We start from the raw sequence: 21,767 nt of genomic DNA, 5'->3' as shown, positions 1-21,767 counted from the left end.
ATTTAATATTTTATTACGAATAAGACTAAATAAGAACTCTACTTTATGTGGTGTTTTTGAAGGTGAGTATGTGATTATTTAGAGGAGAGGTATATTAAAAGTATTATGGACCATATACTAGTTGAATTCTTCACAGTAGAGGATTTGTTTTCTCATCACAAAGTTTAAAAAAAAAAAAGGTTAAATATGTTTTTGGTCCCTCAAGTTTCAGCGAAATTTGGAATTAGTCCATCATCAAAACTTTTGACCAATTTAGTTCTTCATCTTTCAAACTGCGTGAATTTAGTCCTTTTAACCAAATTTTGTTAAGTTTATCTGACGTCTCAAGCCCATTTCATGATAGTATTTAAAATATTTACACTGTTTGACATATTTTTGCTTCAATCTTAACTTAAATACTATCATGAGATGTGCTTGAAACGTCAGATAAACTTAACAAAATTTGGTTAAAATGACTAAATTCACGTATTTTGAAAGATGAATGACTAAATTGGTATAAAGTTTTGATGAAAGACTAATTCCAAAATTCATTGAAACTTGAGGAACAAAAACATATTTAACCCAAAAAAGAATAATATAATTCATGTTATAAACATTTTCAAGTGTAAGATATATGCATTCTCAAGTGTAAAGTACTTAATGAATATTATTGGCACGCAATTTAAACTTTTTATTTATGTACGAAGAGAAACTTCTTCCAATTTTGATTACTTGTTAAGTGAAATTTTTTAATTTTAATAATGATATTTCTTTTAATGATCAAAAGTTAATCACAAACGAAGTATCTCACGTATACTAAAAAGTCAACTATTAATATTTTAAAAGGACTAAAAATGAATTTTCCAATATTTAAGACGCAGGAAGTTCAAAGGTTTAAAATATTTAAAGCAAATTTAAAAGTAAAATATTAACCGGTGACAATTGTTAAAGATAATTAATATATATTGAATCTTGTAAAAATTTATAATTAACTATGATAATAAATAAAATCTGACCTAACAATTATTAATAAAATTTTATTATATTTAAAGGACAAAAATACACTTAATTATTGTACAATTGCATTTAATATTTGATTTGGTGTTCACCCATAAAAATTAAAAAAACAGTTAAATAATAAAATAATTATATTTTAATATTGTTAAAAATTAAAATATAATTAAACATACAAAAATTAAATTAATATAAAAACCTACAAAAATAGTGATAAACATTTTAAAATTAAAAGAAATTAAAATACCAATTTAAGACTTCATTGAATCTCTTTACTCTAACTTGATAATCTTTATCTCTTTACTCTAACTTGATAATCTTTTGCATCATATCTGTTAACTCAACAAATTCCTGTATTAAAAAAACAAACAATATTTTAATATTTAAAATTATTAATTATAAATACATAAATTTAATAGTATAAAAAAATTAATTACGTAAACTTCTAGCAGAGACCTTACAAATTTTACATTGCTTATTTTGTATCTTAAAATTTTGAAGGACAGTTTTGTCTTTATAAGATTTGTTATGTATATTTATATTATTTTAATTAATGAACTTAAATATTTCAACTTTTAATGTAAAAATAATAAAATCAATGTACATTAATTATTCATTAATTAGTGTCTTAGGATCTGGTTAGCATTTTTTTTTAATATCACAGTTAATTGTTAATTATAAATTTTTGCAAAATTTAATGTGTTAATTATCCTTGATCAGTGTCTATTGGTTAGCAAGATTTTTTATTTTAATTTTGTTGAAAAAAAAGAGGAAGAAAAAGAGTAGATTGTCCAAGTTTTAAAGGTAATAGAATTTAGCTTATATATGCACACACTTTAATTAACTTATGTTTTATAAATTAAAAGGAGAAAACTAAACAAACGGAAGCATCGGCAACACCTATGTGGAGATATCTAGTTTATGTTGTTTGATTCAGTTGATAGAAACATTTAATACTACAAGACAAAGAGACCATAAAGTTTGAATTGTATGAACAGCTCAAGTGGCTGCTTTTGTTAACTATCAATCAATTTCACTACCTTTGCATACATATAAAAATGTCACTTCAATTTTTTTCCAACAATTTTATCATCATTTTTAACTTAGAGGATTTACTCTCATTTTATAATTTTTGTGTTTCTTTTTCTACTTTTCCCTCTTCATCACTCTTCTCATGAGCCTTTATTATTCTTTAACAGGCTGAAAGAGACTCTTCTTCCTTATTTCCATCGCTGATTCCTGCATTATTACAATCTAGAAGGAAGCAGCTAGGACCAATATCATATCTGGGTGTGCGACATAATTACCCTTCTAGAGATATGTTTTTATGCTTTTAAATATCTTCATTCATGGGAGACCCAACTATAGAAACAAATAGTACATTTTCTTTTAATTCATAATGTTTCCACACACCTAATGTTTCTGCATTTCTTTGATTTTTCCAAACTATATAAATATTGTAAGATTAAATTTAAATTCAATTCAATTATATATGTTTTGGCAAGAGATACGTAGACCTCTTGGTCTCCAATAGCCAATTTTATCTTTTGTCTTTAGATTTTTCAAATTTCTATTTTACTTGTACTCCAAAAACTCTCCATTTATTATAATAAAATATTTTTGAATGTCTCTTTTTTATATTTAATTGTTTATTTCTATTTTTATGTATAATTACACTAATAATCATCGATCAAGTCGGTATTTTCCTAGTATATTTATTAGTAATGGATTTAAAGATTTAATCAACTTTAAATCTATTGACTTAATCAGAATTTCATTTAACACGTCAGAGCCTTCTTAGCATTAGCTTTTCAAAACATAAGGCTATAAGGATATATGACAATCTTGATCTAATCGCTTTTGAGCTTACTCACTCAATCAACATTGGGTCTAATACCACACTATAAAATTGATTTGTAAACTAATGTTTGAATTCACTTATATATTTAAAATTTGTTTTATCTTTAATTAATGTATAATCTCTAACACATCTATCTCACACCGAAACATATACACATTGAATATGAGACCACACATTAATAGATGACCAATAATAATCTGATAGATCTAACAAACAACAAATATTACAAAAATAAATTTCAAATCTGGTACCATTTTAAAAAATAAATTTTAAATTCAACTAAACCATATAAAACTAGATTGTAAAATGAGATTTACATCTACTTAAATACTTAAAATCTATCTTATTTTTATTTAATGTAGAAAAAACTCCTTTCATGAAAAAAAGAAAAAAACATTTTCAAACAAGTAAACTATGTGTCATGGATAATATTACGTCATTCCATACAAAAAAAACTTCAAGTAAATTACATCTGTATATTTTCAAATTTTGTGTGATGATTTTCTTGGAAACCTATAGAAAAAAACTTTAATTGTTTTAACAGCATTATGTTATGCTGAGTATATGTTACATTGATCTTCTTGGATTGAATAGAAAAGTATTAGAAGGTGTATTTGTATAAAGAGTTTGTTGTAATGTTTAAAAAGCAAGAGTAGTATAGAAGCAATTGAAAACAAAAATGTTTACATGATAAGAGGAGAAAGTATGTGGGAAGAGATGATTGATGTGACAAAAGGAGAAAGAAGAAAAATGCATAAGAAAGTAGAGTGAAAAATGTGATATAATAATAAAATTATTGAAGAGGGTACAAAAAATGAAGGTAGATGTTGAGTAGGGGAATCACAGAAGGTAATGAGAGGATAGGAAAAGGGAGAAAGAGAGTTGTGAAAATTTAGATGGAAAAGTTAGGAACATGTTGATGGAGTAGCCATGATTTGGCATGTAGAGAGAGTGAGTTACATGCACATGGTGATAATTGGCATTCACTTCACTATGTGATGCTAATGGGTGGCTCAAAAACCCCACTCCCTATCTTCCTTTCCCCATTCACATCCTCTGCATTAATCATCACAACTTTTCATCCTCTGTCTGCCAACTCCCTTCATCACTCTCTCTCTTATTTTACATTTTCAATTCTCATTTCAAAATTTTCATTAAGTGAAAAAGGAAAAAGTTAAGCTTTACAAAAATATCCGTAAATTTATTTATAACTAATATAAGTGTTAGTGAAATTTCTTACAAATCTCATATTATCATAACTGTATTTTTACATCATGTTTAATTTGTAATTTGGTTCTTATATATTGACATTTGATTTATTTCAATATTTTTGATTCAATTGAGTTTTTATTTTTTGAAAAAACTTAATGTGATATTTTTTATTAATTTGACAATATTTAAAAATATTATATGTTAAAATTTAAGTTTATTGTGTCAAAATTTAAGTCATATTTTATTTTGGAACTCTTATGATTTTGACATGTAATATTTTACAAGTAGATAAACATAGATTTTGAAATGATTCGGATTTTGACAAGTGTCTCTTCCAAATGACATTAACACCGATTTGTAAAAAAAGACCACATTGTGTCATTTTTAGAAAAATAAGTACTTGATTCAGTATTCTTTAAAAATATCCAAAAATTTATTCTTTTAATATTTTAAATTAAAAGTAATGAGTAATGTGAATTTTATTTAAATTTGGTTCATATTTCATTATTGTCGAAATTTGTTACAAATGTCATGTTATTATAACAGTAATTTGACGTAATGTTTAATTAGTAATTTGATCTTTTATATTTAGATATATGATTCACTTTGGTTTTTAGATCTGGTTTGAATTAGTTGAGTCTCAACTTTTGTAAAAAAATCAATGTGATTTCTTCAGCTAATTTGACATTAACACTGCTTGGAAATATCATGTGTCAAAATCTAAGTCATGTTCTATCTTAGAACTTCTCTAATTTTAACTCATGATATATTTCAAATAGAAGATGGCCCATATTTTGAAACGATCCAAATTTTGACATGTAACACTTTCAAATGACGATAATGCTAATTTATTTATCATTAGAGACTACATTGAATTTTTTTTTTCAAAAAATTTAGGACTCAATTGAGTTTTTTCCTTTTTTAAATCGAGACTTAATTGAGTTAAAAAATATAAAACCAAAACGAATCAAAAACATAATATAGGAGTTAAATCACTAATTTAGCCTTTATATCAAGTAAACTTGACAAAGTTTAACAAATTTACTATTTTGAGTAGGTGTCGTTGAATTAAAGATGCACTTGTGACGCGACTATCATAACTCTAGAGAGAGAAAAAAAGGAAGAAAATGAAAAGAAAAATAAGAGAAAAAAAAAAGGAAAAAGATTTCCTATTATGTATTTTATTAATAGATGTTATTGGTGGTAAGAATTTGTTAGTAGTTATCTACATATATTTAACACCTTATATTTATTAACGAATTTGTAATGGTTGATAATTATCAATTAATTTCGCAATGATAGATTTTTATGAAAATTACATTATTTTAACACATCTCTTGGTTGCATAGTCTATAGTCATCTTATATTACTTTTCACGTATTAAAATTTTGAAAAATTTAATCCGTTTAATTAAATTGTCATTTATTTTGAGTTTGTAAAAGAATATAACTCTTGACTCAATTTTGCGTTGAGTGAGAAAATTATAAAGGAAGGAGCTTGTGGCAACTACAATTATTTATGAGAAATGTTTTTAAATGGAGATGTTTGTTAAATCTTGCATTCGGTATTATTTATGAAAATTACTGACATTAAGCATAAAAATAAAAGTATAAATGAGTTTTTTTATTTAATTTTAGTGTGATATAAAATTTGAATTAAATAGAATAAATAGTTTAGAATTGTACTTATATTATTGATCTTTTTATTATAAAGTTGTTCATTTTCTTAAAAATAATTTGTTACACTTTGTTTTCAGAAAAATGGATAATATTTTAGAATAAAAAAATGTGCAGTAAAATTATGTAATATTTTTAATGATGCAATTAAATGATAAAAAAGCTTTGGAAAAAATATACGTGTTAATTTGTTATCGATTAAAATTAAATATATAAGTTATAACATTATAATTAATTATAGTAAACATTTTTATTCTGTTTTTAATTTCTCATTTGAAATAAAACCAAATTATTCTGTAAAAAATAAAATTTACACCTATTTATTTATTATAATTTAATCTTACATATAGTAAAAATAATAAAACAATTAATGTAATTATGTTCATAAAATGATTATATAATTTAAAATAAGAGTCTAACCTATCATTAACACTTTAAATCAAATTATACCTCAAATACTATTACCATGGTAATATCCACTGATGGTAAGATTGAGACTACTTTAATCTCATCCTCCATATCCAAATAAAAGAAAAAAAAAAGTTAAATATATTTTTGATCCTCAGGTTCAATGAATTTTTAAATTAGTTTCTTTTTAAAACTTTATATCAATTTAGTTATTTATCTTTAAAAATACGCAGATTGAATCTTTTTTACCAAATTTTGTTAAGTTTATTTGATATTTTAAACTTATTTTATAATAATATTTAAGTTAACATTGAAGCGAAAATGTCTCAAACGGGATAAACAATTTAAATACTATCACTAAATACACTTGAAACGACGTCAGATAAACTTAACAAAATTAGGATAAAATGACTAAATTCACGTATTTTAAAAAATAAATGACTAAATTAATCAAAAATTATGAAAAAAAAACTAATTTCAAATTTGACCGAAACTTGAGGATAAAAAGACTTACTTAGTATAATTGAATAAAATACATCTTATCATATACCTTTCATCCAATTTTATTCTGTTCATCTTGTTTCTCTAGGTCAACCCAAATATGCCGCAAAATTAGGAAGGTTTGGTGAGGAATAGGAATAGGGTTTGTTATGAGACAAAACTGGAGCAGAAGATGGAAAAAGTAAAGAAAAGCAACAGCAGATTAATTTTTTGGTTAACACTTTTTACTACAATTTTTCAAAGTTCAAGCAATCTAAGAAGGCAATTGTCGCAGTTGTTCTTCACCAAATCTTTTATTTTAAAATCATAAGGGAGAAAAGAATAAAAAAGTTTTCTCACACACCTTATTTGCCACCATGTATTCTCATTGACCATGTCTTTTCAAGACAATAAAGACCAAACATCACATTACGGAACCAATCAACTCAATCCTCCAAAATCATAACCATTTAGAATTTAACAATTTCATTGAGTGAGATAAACGATAAGCAACATATATTTTCAGTATACATATATGTATTACTTAAAATTTCACAGAAATCATCAAAATTAGAAGGTTACATAATTTATTTAACATTGCAATTTAAAATAAATTTAACCAACAAAAAATTGTGTCACTAGAAGTTTCATACAGGACAATTTAAAATATATAAGTGCGTAAATATCTCACTTTACAAATTGATTTTGTACAGTTAAATCAAACTTAAAGTTAATTGTTTAACATGGTATCAGAATGATCAAATTTATTGTTTGTTAGACTCATTGTTCCATCAGAATACTTATTAATGTTTAGTCTCACACTCAAAATATATATATATCTCAATGAGAGAAAATATAAATTACAAATAAAATTAATTTATAATATATAAATGAATATAACCAACCTCTTTTATAAATGAATGTAACAAACATCTTTTATAAGATTAAATTAAATTAAAATTCACTCCTTAACACAAATAATTGGGTTTGTTAATGTTTCTCAGAACCTTAAATATTTTCACAAAAAGATTATTTAAAACAAAATGCAATAGAATTATTAAACGATGAAAGGGTCATAGAAAATAGTAGAAAGTAGCAACAAGTCTAGCAAGTGTTTACCCACGCAAGCACACGAAACACTGTTCTTGAGACAGAGACAAAATGTTGAAAGTGTAGTGAGTAGAAAAATTCCAAACACCAATTAGCATCCACATCACCCAAATCTGTGGTTATAAATAGTTTAATTGTCAAATTGGGTGAATAAAGGCATCACTTGTTCCGAATAAGACGAAACAGCTGGTAAATGTGTGTGATTAATTAATAAAGTGAATAAGAACAGAGAAAAATCTTGCATAGTGGTCTTTTTGATGGTTCCAAATCCCATTACTGTGTTTTCTGAGAAATTTCTTAGTCTTTTGGTCGTGGAGACCCGTTCTCTCTGAATCTTGTGAATGCACAATTTTTGTTAGGCAGAGTAGTCAAGTTTAGAGGAGAAAGTTTAAAATTGACCATAAACTTATTGAAAATGTCAGAATTTGAATTAATTAATGGACAGTAGAAGATTGAATAGGACGTGGAATGGAAGGGGGGCTGAATCTTAAACTGGGCCTTGAGCTCACACCACATATTTGGTCACACAAGTCAAGCACAAGTCCAATTCCATGCAACTTTATCACTTTCAAATTTTAAACACCCAATTATCAATTTTATGCCTATACTCACACTACGTTATATGTTGAACCTTAGGAATTTTGATTAATAATTTAAAATAGTAGAGATATCAAAATAGGTTAAATTTGTCGGCTGATTCTCTCATCAAGGATTGAACCGGGTTGAGTTGGAAAAAAATGAGTATTTCTAGATGTAAATCAAATTAAACATGTAGTTTAGATGAGTTGAAATTTGAACGTGATTTGATTTATAATCTATCAACAAAATAAAATGAGTTAAATCATTCAAATTTTAATTGTATTACAATAAATATATAAAATAAATTTAAAAAATAAAATATTTTAGAATGGATTAATTCACTTAACTTATCAATTCATCAAGATGATTGAAACTAATTTACACAAATTTTGATTTATCAGAAAATAAACTATATTGAACTGATTATTTTTAACTTGATACGTGATTAGTTAAATTGACTTACTTAAATCTACTACAAAATAGAAACGTGATATGACCAATAAATAGTACTATTTGAATAAATATTGTGAGTAATATATTATTTATAAGTTACTTTTGTAAATAGTGTTGTTCTGAGAAAAAAAAATCACAATTTAGAAGATAAACGTTTTTGCTTAAAATAATATTTGGATCATGTTTAATAATTTAAATTATTTTAACTTATGGAAAGAAATCAACAATTTGATTAATTATTAAAAATTAATTAATAATTTCATTTAAAAGTGATTTTTTTAAGCAAAGTAAGAAGAGATAACAAATAATTTAACGCAGGCAGAAGATGCCAATATATATATATATATATATATATATATATATATATATATATATATATATATATATATATATATATATATATATATATATATATATATATATATATATATATATATAAACTCTATTGATTAATTAATATTATCACCATAAGATATTAGGAGTGGACTTCACCTTAATACCACAGTGATACCATGTTCAACATAAATGCCATAATTTGATTTCTTTATATAAAAAAAAAACGTAGTTTTATTCTGTATTTCAACGTTAATTAAAAGAGTGATTAATCTAAAAAGCACATTTAACTTTTTTTCTTCTCAAACATCATTATTTGTTGGAATGTTGCATGTGTTGTAGTTCTTAGTTACTTTGGTAAAATTGAACTTTTAGAGCAAAATAAGAAACGCAAACTAATATTGAAGTTCCACATACCCACCATGTATCATAATATTAGTATTATATTTTTTTTACAAGTTTCCTTTTAAATTATTTACACCATCAGAACACGTACCAAATTATTGCGTATAAATGGATTTTTCTCGGTTCACAGATCTAGACCCACACAAATCTGGCCCAACAGTACTAGGGCCCATCTAAATTTCTAAACCTAATATTTTATGAGATTTGATGGATATAACGTGATGTAATTGATAATTTTTTTTAATCTTCAAAATATATATTCAAATTTTTATTTTTCAATTATATATATTAAAAATTAAATATGTTGGAGAAATCTAAAATACTTGATGAGATTAAGAAACATGTAACTCATAACTAACACCGGAAATGTTTCAAAATAATGAATTTTATACTCATAATAGTATATGGTATGGTGTGTGTGAATTGGAAGACATGAAATTTGGAAGATGGAAAAGTAGGAACGGAGTTTCTAGATGCGATTGAATTTTGTAGGAGAGAAGTAATTTGATTTTACCTACTGCAACTTCTGGTGATAATATTTATTAGAGGTTGACTTTAGGTAGGTTGCATCTTAGAGTGAACACATGCCATTAATTCGTCGGTGAAAGTTGTAACATGTCTTTAGTTTATTTGAGTGTTTTTTTTTTTTCTTATTTTCTAGTGCTAAGAAAAGTATTCATTGCCATGTGGTATGCTTCCTTGTCTTTAATATCTTTTTCTTTTTCTACATGTTTTTTTTTTATGTATATATATACATTTGGCGATAATAATAATTTTGTGTTGGTGTTTTCCCTTTCAATAATTTAGGCTTAATTGTCTCTCTCTCGTTTTATAACATTGGAGCATTTTAAAAGTTTATATGATATTTTTATTTTATATATTTTTTTATTTGTTTCAGATTCTAACACAACAATGATCAACTCAGCATTTCACTTGTCGTTAAAAAATTAATTAAGCTACAAATTTAACTTACTTTATTTTATTGTAAAGCTATGATATTCATTTTTAACGTTACGTGATATTAATTTTGAACTACTATTTGTTGTTAAATTAATTTCAGTTGCATAAGTTATATTGACTTATGCATAAAATTGAAAAAGCATAAATTTCTATAGTATGAGTTTAATTTAGTACCGACAAATTGTACTAAGTTTGACTACGTGCCTCTTTGGTTTCACGTCGGAAGATTTGGAATCGATTTTTAATGCATATGAGATTATCAAAATCAATTCATAGATTATTTAACTATTTTATAAAATCAATTTGAACACAGAAGATTTATGTTTTCAAAGAAGTCACTCATCCTCGTTTCTCCCTCAATGAAAATTGATTTGAGACTTTCATTTTGTCAGATTTATTTTTTTACCCCTCGTCTATGAAAGGTTCTTTGTAGGAAAGAGTTGTTGAAAAAAGAAAGAAGAAGACGAGAAAGACAGAGGAAGAAGAACTTTTGACGGAGAATGATTGGCTTGGTCAGGACTCCGAACATAGCAATCATATAAAGATAACGAGAGGGTGATTTTTAATTTTGGGAAGACCCAACCTTCATGAAAGCTTTCTTTAGGGATGTGGAAAAATAGAATTGTCACACAAGTTGTTTGATGAAATTCCACATAGGAACGTCTCCAATGTCGTGGAGTCTCCAATGTTGTGGACAAGTTAGTATTGCAATCACATTCCATGTGCTATGCTGGAATGACTATGAATATGATCAATCTAATACAATTTTAGAAGTGGAAGTAGTAATGTTTTTATGAAAATTATATATAAGTATGAACGTCCATTTTTGTATTTATACACTCAAAATCAATTTTGAAAACAAGTTTCCAAAGAACATTTAATATAAAAATCATGTTCATATTTTATGTCATTCAAATAAGAATCATGTCACTTTAAAATTACTTTCATTCAAAATCAGTTTTGCAAATTCATGTCAATTAAAATCAATTCAGCCAACGCATATTCAAACACACCCTAAAACAACTGGGATACTAGGTGTTATGAATACACTATCTCTTACCTTATAATTTTTATCTGTGTAAAAGAAACAGTTTCATTAAGTATTTAAGCACGAAGATTTTATTATGTGGTTTCTTTAAATTTTATAATTAAAATAATATAATTATTTTTGTTGGTTTATTTAATAAATCCATTTTTTTTAATATAATAACAAAACTTGTTTTTATAGAAAAATTGAGTGAAGTTACTATCATATTTTACTTCTTTGAACTAAGTTTGTAAATTTGAATTTATGTCATGAAATAGGAAATTTTAACCTTTTTAAAGTTCAAATTTCATTTCATTTCCGTGCATTGTAAGTGTAAAAATATTTACATGGTCCATCAATTGAATTTTTTGTGTGGGTATAATTTGTTTAAAATATAGGATATGCATTCACAAGAGAAAATAACCATTTTGAATATTTTAAAAAAAAAAATAATTAGATAAGTTCAATATTTTAATGTTATTATATGTGTTTATTCTTTTCCTACTTCAGAATTCTCTTTGCAAGTGAATATTGATTATTGTACTAGCAAAAATAGAGACGCCTTCATAAATCTGAGATGAATTTTACTTTGTGATCTTTTGATTTGGGATCCTCTTGTTCTTTGTTTTTGGATGCGGACGTCAGTTGGTGCCTATAAAGATACTTCAACAACCAAGTCAACGATTGTCAGAATAACAATAAATGTAGTGATAAAATGAGCAATTTTTTACCTCGTGAATAATGTTTATTTTGTACTATTTTAGTAGGCATTTACATGAATGTACCTAGATTAGTCACACCAATGTTCTTAATCGTCTAGTTAATCCTATATGTTAGTTAATTAAGAGTAACCTTACTCGTGAGAAATTCTGAATGGTGTCAGTCTTGTTAATGTACAATAGTCCTCGTACTCAAGGTGAGGCTTAAGGTCTTTGTGAAATAAAGTATTATTGGTGCATGATACATCAACAGGTAGAGTTCATTTGATGTATATTCTTTTATTAGTTGACTTAAGTTATATCTCAAAATTTAGTTGGGTCTGATTGTCTTAAGATATCTATATTATGCATCAGACTTAAGAATTAACTTCTATACAAATAACATTGGTGGTTGCATATTACTTTTGTTGTGTTGGGCATCAGAACACATTACTTCCCTTTTGCCATCTATTGAGCCATTGTCTTCTAAAGAGATCGCAATACTAATGGGATTATCACTTGCCATAAGGTATATTTTATTATATGCACTTACTTTCCTTATTTAGAGATTGAATGAATGTTAACTTTTCCTATCAAAATAAACACACATGTTACTTTTGCAAGGTGAACTCATGCACCAATGCAAAGGCAACACCGCCTACTAGTACAATTTATATATATAGTAAGGAACATGTTAGACTAGTTGCACCCTAATATAGATGAATAACTGAATGATATTTATAACCAAACACTAAAACCAATTTTTTACTCTTATTAAAGATAATTTTTGTAGTTTTTGTGGACTTTATATACCAAGGACGACGTAGTTGCTTGATTACTTTTGAGGTTTATTGTCAAGTTGATATGGTAATGGAAGAATATGGTTTCAACAAACTATTTCTATAGACTCGCTAAACTTAAATTAGCTTCATAAAGAAGATATGAAAGGCAAAACATACATACATTGGTCTCAATACCTTGCAAGGTGGATAACAATGTGAAATGACAAACAAAATTGTTTAGTTAAATGTATTCATTTTATCGATAATGGGCATCGACATGACACCACACCATACATGGAATGTCACATTAACCATACCATTCGCTACATACCACTTCGACAAAATTCATCCAAGAAAGATGTATGTCGGATTCCTAACTAATTTTGTATATCACTTATACTTATCTATAATTTTTCTTTTTTATACAGTATGACACACCGTAAGAGCCTAGCCAACCCTACCCAAATAGTCATATTTAGCATGTTGGCTCTTATTCGAATCATTAACGATTTCATCACCACTTATTTGGTCAGTTTAGTCATGAACAACCTCCAACGTCCACTTATATGGATTACCTTCAACACATGTCTTCTCATTCTTTGTTCTAGCAAGTTCTTTTGATAAGGAACATTTTTCTTCTCAATCAAATATTTTTTTTGTCGACTAAATATGTTAGTAATTTCAACATTAACATCTCCACTTTCATATAATCTCACATTATCCATGCATTATTATTGGTCCATGTTGTTGCAAGGAACTTATAATGTTGAATAAAATAAAGAAGACGAAGATAATAACGATGATACTCTTATTAAACTTCTTGAATTTCCAGAAATAAAACTTAGAAAAAAAGAACAAGATCTGTTTATAGCATGCAGTTTCATAAATAAATTTTATCTCCAATATAACAATGTCGGTATTAAAATTTAATTTTATTTACTTATCATTCTTAAATTTCTTCTTAATTTTTTTAATCAAAACTATAAAAGTGACTTTTTCTCGATCTGCATATAATTATAAATTATTGTAACTTAGATTACTTCATTTATAATATATGTTATTATTCTTAAAATTACATATTTTATTTATTAAATAAATAAATAATAATATTTAACACTTATTAACATTTTTAAAATTTTTTTATTAATTCAATTTATATATTTTGAAATCAATAATATAAATGGTTAATTATACAATTTCGTTCTCTATTTAATTGAAATAACTACAAATATATAAAATGCATTTAAAGTTTTTTTAGGGCTAACATTGTACCAACCGTACTTTAAATAAAAAAGATAACCAAAACGATTTAAAGTTAAACAAATTCGTTTTAACGGCCAACACCAAAGTCATGGTTACCAAACACAACTTTAGTTTCACTAGTAAAATGATTTATCGAAATCTGTAATTTTTTTAAAACTTACCCATATATATAAAATTACTTTAGAGTTACACCATTTAGGTAAATTTGTAAAGTTAAATTGATGTTCAATAGAAAATCTGAATTTTTAAATTGTTTGATTTGTTAACTTTAATTTTATTTTTATGTATTGCAAGTGTAAAAATATTTACGTGGCCAATCAATTTAAATCTATGGTTGGTACAGTTTTTTCAAATATAGGTTATCTATTGAAAATAACCACTTTGCATTTTTTAGAAATATGAATATTTACAAAGAAACATTGAATTGTTCTTTTCGTTGAAGTCTTTATTTTTAACTTACAACAAAAGATAGATTAAAATGTTATAGGTAACTGTGATGGGTGAGTATTGTTATTCCTTCTGTTTTATTTTATGTCCAACTGGTTTTCATGGTTTCAAAATATTTTAACCATTAAGCTGAAGGGGTTTTCTTCCAGCACCCACAATATTTCTTATACACCTCTAAAGATTTGTGGTGTTGCATTTATGTTTTTCTAAATTAAATTAAAATTAAAAAATAAATAAGATAAGAGTAAGAATAAAATAATGATGAATTGTCAGAGGTTGGTGGTTGACTGAACAAACGAATTAAATGACGATAAATGTTATATCATGATCTTTTGTCCTTTCACTATAAGTCGACTTTCTAAAATTGTCTCAACTCCTGAAAACTGTTATCACTTATGAAAATATCAAACATAAAAAATAAAAAAATTAGCATAAAAACTAAAAAAAATTAAAAACTAAAAGAAAAGCTACCCAATTTACAAAAGTCGACTTCCGGAAAAAGATAATCGTAATCGACTTTTAAAATCCATAATTTTTTAATTAGAGATTAAAATAATTATAAATTAAAATTATTAAAAATTAAAATAATTACAAAGTAAAATAATTACAAATTACAATTACAATTCTTACAAATTAAAAATAATTACCATTTTAGATTAAAAAATAAAAACATTAAAAAAATTTACATAAAAACTAAAAAAATATATAAAAAAATTATTTAAAAAGTATAAGAAAAAACTAAACAGAAGTCGAATTCCGAACATTCACTTAATTGGAAGTCGACGTCTAAAACTCATCGATTTCACTTGTCTCCACGTTTAGAAACTGCCCTTCTTCCAAAAATATCAAACATTAAAGTAAAAAAATTAACATAAAATCTCAAAAAAACTACCCCCACTTACAAAAGTTACCTTTTGTAAAGAGAGATAACCGAAAGTTGACTTAATTGACTTCCAAAATTCAGAATTATTTTCACACCCCTAGTTTTCGAAAAAAAAAAAAAGCACTACGAAAGTCCACTTTCATTTTTCGTTTTCTAAAGTTTCTCCTACGGAAGCCCACTTCCGGTTTGGGTTTCTAAAGTTGACTTATTTCTTGTTTATCAAATATGCATTCCTAAACTACATCAAAAGCATGGCAGCAAACCAAACACAAGAAATACATAAACAAAACAATAAAGAGGTAGAGGATTGTTACATGAAGGTGTGCGTGCGTGTGTGTGAGAGAGAGTTGGGATGAGGTATAGGTCAGAATGTGTGGAAAAGTAGTTAGTTAGTTCTTATTAAATAGGAGAGATAATGAGCTTCAAATTTTGAAAAAATTAAAGGGTTAAAACTCTTTTTGGTCATTTAATTTTGGAATTCGTTCATTTCGAAACTTTAGACCAATTTAGTCATTCATCGTTCGAAATATGTAGATTTAGTCATTTTAAAAAAAATTATTAAGTTTATTTGATATTTCAAACACATTTCATAATAGTATTTGACTCAATATTAAAGCAAAAATGTATCAAAAAATATAAACAATTCAAATATAATCCTAAAATACGTATGAAACATCAAATAAACCTAACAAAATTTGATTAAAAATACTAAATTCACATATTTTAAAAAATGAAGGACTAAATTAGTCCAAAATTTCAAACTGGACTAATTTCAAGATTCACTAAAAGTTAAGAAATTAAAAGCATATTTAACCCAAAATTAAATGTACTGGTCAAAGTCATAGGATTACTCGTTGAATTTCAAAAATACTTGGAGATGCAGAAAAAATATTGGGGGTGCAGAACGAAAATCCCTAAGCTGTATATTTTGGGTCCAGAGTGGAGGCCCTGTTCCTCAAACGGCCCACTAATCGGCTGTGTAGGACCATTGAGAGGCCCATATTCGAAGCCCGATAATATCCTTACAAGATGCACAAACATAGAAGAAGGAAAAGAAAAGAGGTAGTGCAGCGCTGAGTTTTGTGGGGGAAAGAAAGGGTTTTTCATTTCGCGACCACCGGCCGCAATCTTGTCTCTAGGGATTCCATTATCTCTGCCCTCACTTCAAAGCTTTTCTTTGGGCTTTCAGGTTCCTACTCATTTTCGATTATCTAATATCTATTCCTATTATTTTTCTATTTTTTTGTTTCTATTCGTTGATGTTTGTGCCTAATAAAAATTTCACTTGATTTTCCTTTATCTTGCTCCTCGATGTCCAAAATCGGTGCTGATTATTGTGTTTCTTCCTCCATTTCCAGCTATACGTTTCGATGTGTGTTTCTGGAATTCCTTTGTCGCGTCTGTACGGTGTGCTAGGTTTTGAAATTTAGGGCGAACTGATCGCTTTCTTAAAGCTGTTTAGAGCGCACAATAAGCTAATTAAAAGGAACACGTAGTTGCGTTTGGATCTGTGAGTTTTGTAATTTCTGTAGATTAAGCTTCCCCTCGGTTCTTGTGCTCGAGTTGATAAGATTCTCGTTGTGCATTAACGATGGAGGTTTTGATTTTTTGTTATGTTTAATTAGGTTGTACTACTTGCTTCTTTTTAGAATTCAACTGCTCAATCAGCAAGGGCTGTCTTCGCTTTCTTTATATCCACTTTTTCCTTTTTTCAACTATTGGTTTACAGCACTTGGGAGTTCAGGACATTCCCTAGTAGCACAAAGTGTGTAATGGGTTCCCTATATATATATATATATATATATATATAATGGGTGCTTTGATAAAGTTTCTAAAATTTTGTAAGAAATTGTTTCGTTAATACCTTCCTTAATTGTTCGCTTTTGTCTGCTCGTTTTTTGTATGTCTTCCTAATTCTCTACTCATCTACAAAATTTTATTTTATGTGTTGCAGCAATCATGGCGGATGAAACACAAAATGAACTGAAGGAGGAGATTCCAGAAGTGAGTTCTTTGACCCTAGTTATCTATAATTTAAAAAATGCTTTCTTGCTGTCTGGCTTCGTTTATTGCGCATTAGGCCTAAAAATCAGGTTTTTCCGCTTATTTGTTATGATGATCATGTGTTGCATATTTCGGTCGGTCAAGTTTGTTAGTTGAGATTTCTGTTTGTCGTGGCATAACCATCATCTGATACCTGAATTTATAAATCACAGATTGTACCTTTTGACCCTACCAAAAAGAAGAAGAAAAAGAAAATTACAATTGTAGATCCTGCTGATGACCCCGTGGAGAAATTGGCTGAGAAGACGGAAAACCTCACAGGTATGCAAAAATAATACAAGTAGTTTCCTCTTCTGGTTTTATTTTCAGTTCTATACGGCTATTGTGCATAGGTATGATTCTCATTTATTTTGCATTTGCAGTTTCTGATGGAGTTGAGGCTGCATTTACTGGTTTGAAAAAGAAAAAGAAGAAGCCTGTAAGTGATCCTATATTTATGCTTAATTTGGTCTTTTTGTTTCCCCTGTATAATTATGTGTCTTCAGAGATTGTTTTTCATGTATCTAGTTTTTTCCAGAAACAATTTGAAACCTGATGTTTTTTGATTATAGGTTGAAATGAGTAACTTGAATGATGAGAGCGGAGATGCAATTGAAGATTTGGATGGTGAGTAGCATATACCTTTGTAAATATTGTTTTTGTGAATTGTGGAGGAGTATATTTGCTCTAAATGTATGTCTTGAGGGGAGCTTATTGACCACTTAATATCTGGTAAACTTTTTCTTTTTAGATCATGCTGAAGACGATGAGGGGGAAATGGTTGCTCCTCAGGCTCGTTATCCTTGGGAAGGGAGCGATCGTGATTATGAATACGAGGAGGTTTGTCATATTTAAGTATTTTACTCCGACGCTGCTATATGACCTCTCAATTTAAATGTTAATGTGAAACTTTCTTTTATAATTTTTTTTTTCTTTGTCACTTTGTTCAAAAATATTTTAGTTGATTTTAATTTTCTTCCATAGTTCTAATTGTTTATTTTGTAGACCTGCCTTGTATTTCTCAACATTGTTTTAGTAGGTTGATATTAGGGTGTATTGATTATGCTTCAGATTCATTTATATGCTTGAAATTTTTATTATGGTAATATTCATTTTTGTAATGATGGTCTATGTGTGCTCTGTAGTACATCTGATTATAAAGGGATTTTTACCGTTTTATCTTTCTTGCATCCAAGAATGTCAGTTTTCTATAAACCGTGAACCATTGTGGAATTTTTTCTGATAGTCAAAGTATAAGTCCATAAAATATTGGCAAAAGCATTTATTGTACTCTGTTATGGCTTTACTTGGAAACTCCTTGTCTTTCGTACCCCTTTCCTTACATATCTTTTATGGATTCTGGATATTTCCGTGCAGCTTCTTGGCAGAGTGTTCAACATTCTTCGTGAGAATAATCCTGAACTTGCTGGAGATAGGCGAAGGACAGTAATGAGGCCTCCTCAGGTTCTTCGTGAAGGCACAAAGAAAACTGTGTTTGTGAATTTTATGGATCTGTGCAAAACGTATGTTAATATTTTATTCAAAATGCTTAGTAGTATAGAGTGACATGATGAAAGTTCACTAAACACTAGGCCTGGTTTCTGTCTGTCTATGTTCTGTAAATTTTAATGTTATTATTCACTCATTTAAACACGTACACACCATTTGTGATTTATGATAAGCTCTATGACTTTGTTGGGCTGGAGGAGGATCAGATACTGAATCCAAACCCAAGCCCACCATCGTCAGGTTTACTCTAGGAATAACAGAAAGTCCTTGTGAACTTCCATGTTGCAGTTATTGCAGAAAAAACTGCCATTCAGAGAAATTTATTGGAGGAGCTAGTTCTGTTTTTATGTATTGGATATATTGTATGTGTCAGTCTTTGAACTGAGAACTAGTTTCTGGAGGAGCTCTAGTATCCGGCATTCAATGAACACCCCTTTCAATTTCTGTTACAGAAGTGGTGTTCCCTCAGTATGGCAATACTGATATTTTATGTTAGTGTAATTTCATGGTAGGGGGGATGAATTTTAAAAGGCATGTATTTAAAACCTTTAGTTTTCATTTTTCTTCAAATTAACCTTTCATCTAAGGAATGCAAAATACTTATCCAATCTATTAATGCCTGGATATATAGGAGTGAGTCTTTCTACTAAATTGTTCATTATCTTCAGCTAATAAGGACTATTACCATTGTTTTCTTATTTCCTTTATTGATGTATGTCTTATAATAAGAAAAGATTTTACATTATATAAACTTCTGTTTTCTTAATGTACTTCTATGCAATCTTTTAGGATGCATCGGCAGCCTGACCATGTCATGGCCTTCTTGTTGGCTGAGTTGGGTACAAGTGGATCGCTTGACGGACAGCAGAGATTGGTTGTGAAGGGAAGGTTTGCACCAAAGAATTTTGAAGGAATTCTGCGACGATATGTCAGTAAGTACTCATTTTGAATTTCAATTATTTGTTGTGTTTCAAAAATGAAAGATTCGTATAGGTATGGAAGTTGTGTTGTGTTGGTGTTTTTTGCTGTTTTTTATCACATGCGGCCTAACAGGCAGGGGCTTTAAAACTCCCCATTCATATTTGTATCAGTTGAAGTTGACCATAATTTTGTTTTTGTCAGATGAGTATGTCATTTGCCTTGGATGCAAGAGCCCGGATACTATACTTACGAAGGAAAATCGTCTCTTCTTTCTCCGTTGTGAAAAGGTTAATTTTCTTTACCCGTTTGCCTTTTTTTCTTTTTCCTCTTCTAGTTTCACGCCAAGTTTCTTACCCACATAGCAACAATCATATTTCAAACATGATGGTTTCTTGTAGATGGTTAATTTTCTTTTATACTTTTAGCATTTTATAGAGTTTATAATGATTTGCGTAAACTTGGAAATCTATTTCATGTAGCGTGGGTGTGATGGTAGTTTTATAATATTCCAATTTTATTTTTTCACAACCAATAAGTGGACGTCCAATTGCACTTATGGATTTTGATTGCCACTTCATTCTATTTTTGGTCAATGATTCTTCATCATAATGCTTAAGGATATTTTTTACCCACCTCTGATCTTAATTTTTGGTAGAAGAAATTATGTTTATGCTATACTGAAAAAAGTTATTGTGTTGGTCACATTTTATACATTTTCTCATTAAATATCATAATCTGGTTTATTATTTACAGTGTGGATCAGGAAGATCGGTTGCTCCAATCAAGGCTGGTTTTGTTGCTCGTGTTGGCCGAAGGAACACGGGGACATAATTGGTCCTACTTTAATAAATGTAATTGGCTGAGGATATGAACCTTTTTATGAAAGTTTTGCCCATGTAATGATGTATCTCTTGTCCTACAATTGAGTTTGTTGCGGTAACGGTATCTTTAGAGTCAACATTGTTATATCTTGTGTCTTGGATGCAAGTATAATAATTCTTTAGTTGAAAAAGATTGTCATACATCGTGAATCTTCATTCCATTCAGAAAATCCCGAATGTTATTACCATTTAAGTTAATATTTTTCATTTTATATGCTTAGGATTATTTGCATACACCATGTAGTGGTCATGGTTCTGTCATAGAAAACCACCCAAAATCTCGACCAAAAGTAGTGAGTAACCGCCTGTCTGTATATAGTAATCGTCATGATTGTATCAAATCCCTTGTAAAACCGGAAAATCCAGAGTTCTTCCACTCATTAATTATTTACTATGTTTGAATGGAGAAAGTCTGCGAGTCAAACCGGTGGAAAGAATTATACTGTCCATTTTCGAACATAGAAACTTATGAAATAAAAATTTTCATTTTAGTGAATTGTGACACAGGCATCCGTCAGAGGTCAACTAGGACATGCATGGTATTTGTGCGACACGAATGTCTTCAATAGGGTTGTTTATGAGTTATTAACATGAGACATTGTTTTATTTTTCTTTTGTTCAGGGGTTAAACTACAATATCCTTACACATTCAAAAACTAAAGTAATGGTTTAACATACGCAAATTCTTAATTTGGTTCACATTTGAAGTTCCAAGTTCGTTTTTTTGGTTGCTTCTAATTTGTACTTAAATAAATGTTAGTCAACCATGATTCATCCTTGCATTTGTGCAATCTAACTTTTGGTAATTTATTGAAATTCAGGTACCTTGTAACAAACATTGAA

General features: G+C 27.9%; 1 protein-coding gene across 2 annotated transcripts; it reads left to right on the top strand.

Annotated features, from left to right (window-relative positions):
* The first annotated feature begins 16,609 nt into the window (after positions 1–16,609).
* Positions 16,610–21,122, top strand: LOC114195452 (eukaryotic translation initiation factor 2 beta subunit). 2 transcript variants are annotated; one of them, XM_028085933.2, is made up of 11 exons: positions 16,622–16,759; positions 16,929–17,080; positions 17,525–17,574; positions 17,787–17,895; positions 17,997–18,052; positions 18,186–18,240; positions 18,365–18,453; positions 18,991–19,136; positions 19,912–20,054; positions 20,245–20,330; positions 20,797–21,122. In XM_028085933.2, the coding sequence occupies exons 3-11, from the start codon at positions 17,530–17,532 to the stop codon at positions 20,872–20,874; spliced, it is 807 nt and encodes a 268-aa protein (XP_027941734.1). In that variant the 5' UTR covers positions 16,622–16,759; positions 16,929–17,080; positions 17,525–17,529; the 3' UTR covers positions 20,875–21,122. The 2 variants fall into 2 exon arrangements, with proteins under 2 accessions (XP_027941733.1, XP_027941734.1); XM_028085932.2 differs by lacking the exon at positions 16,929–17,080 and having other exon boundaries at positions 16,610–16,759.
* Positions 21,123–21,767: the final 645 nt, after the last annotated feature.

The sequence above is a fragment of the Vigna unguiculata genome, chromosome 8 (assembly GCF_037176805.1).
Source record: "Vigna unguiculata cultivar grain cowpea cultivar isolate G323 ecotype 2 chromosome 8, ASM3717680v1, whole genome shotgun sequence".
In the NCBI taxonomy this organism is placed as follows: domain Eukaryota; kingdom Viridiplantae; phylum Streptophyta; class Magnoliopsida; order Fabales; family Fabaceae; genus Vigna; species Vigna unguiculata.
This window is presented reverse-complemented; position numbering and strand designations above follow the sequence as displayed.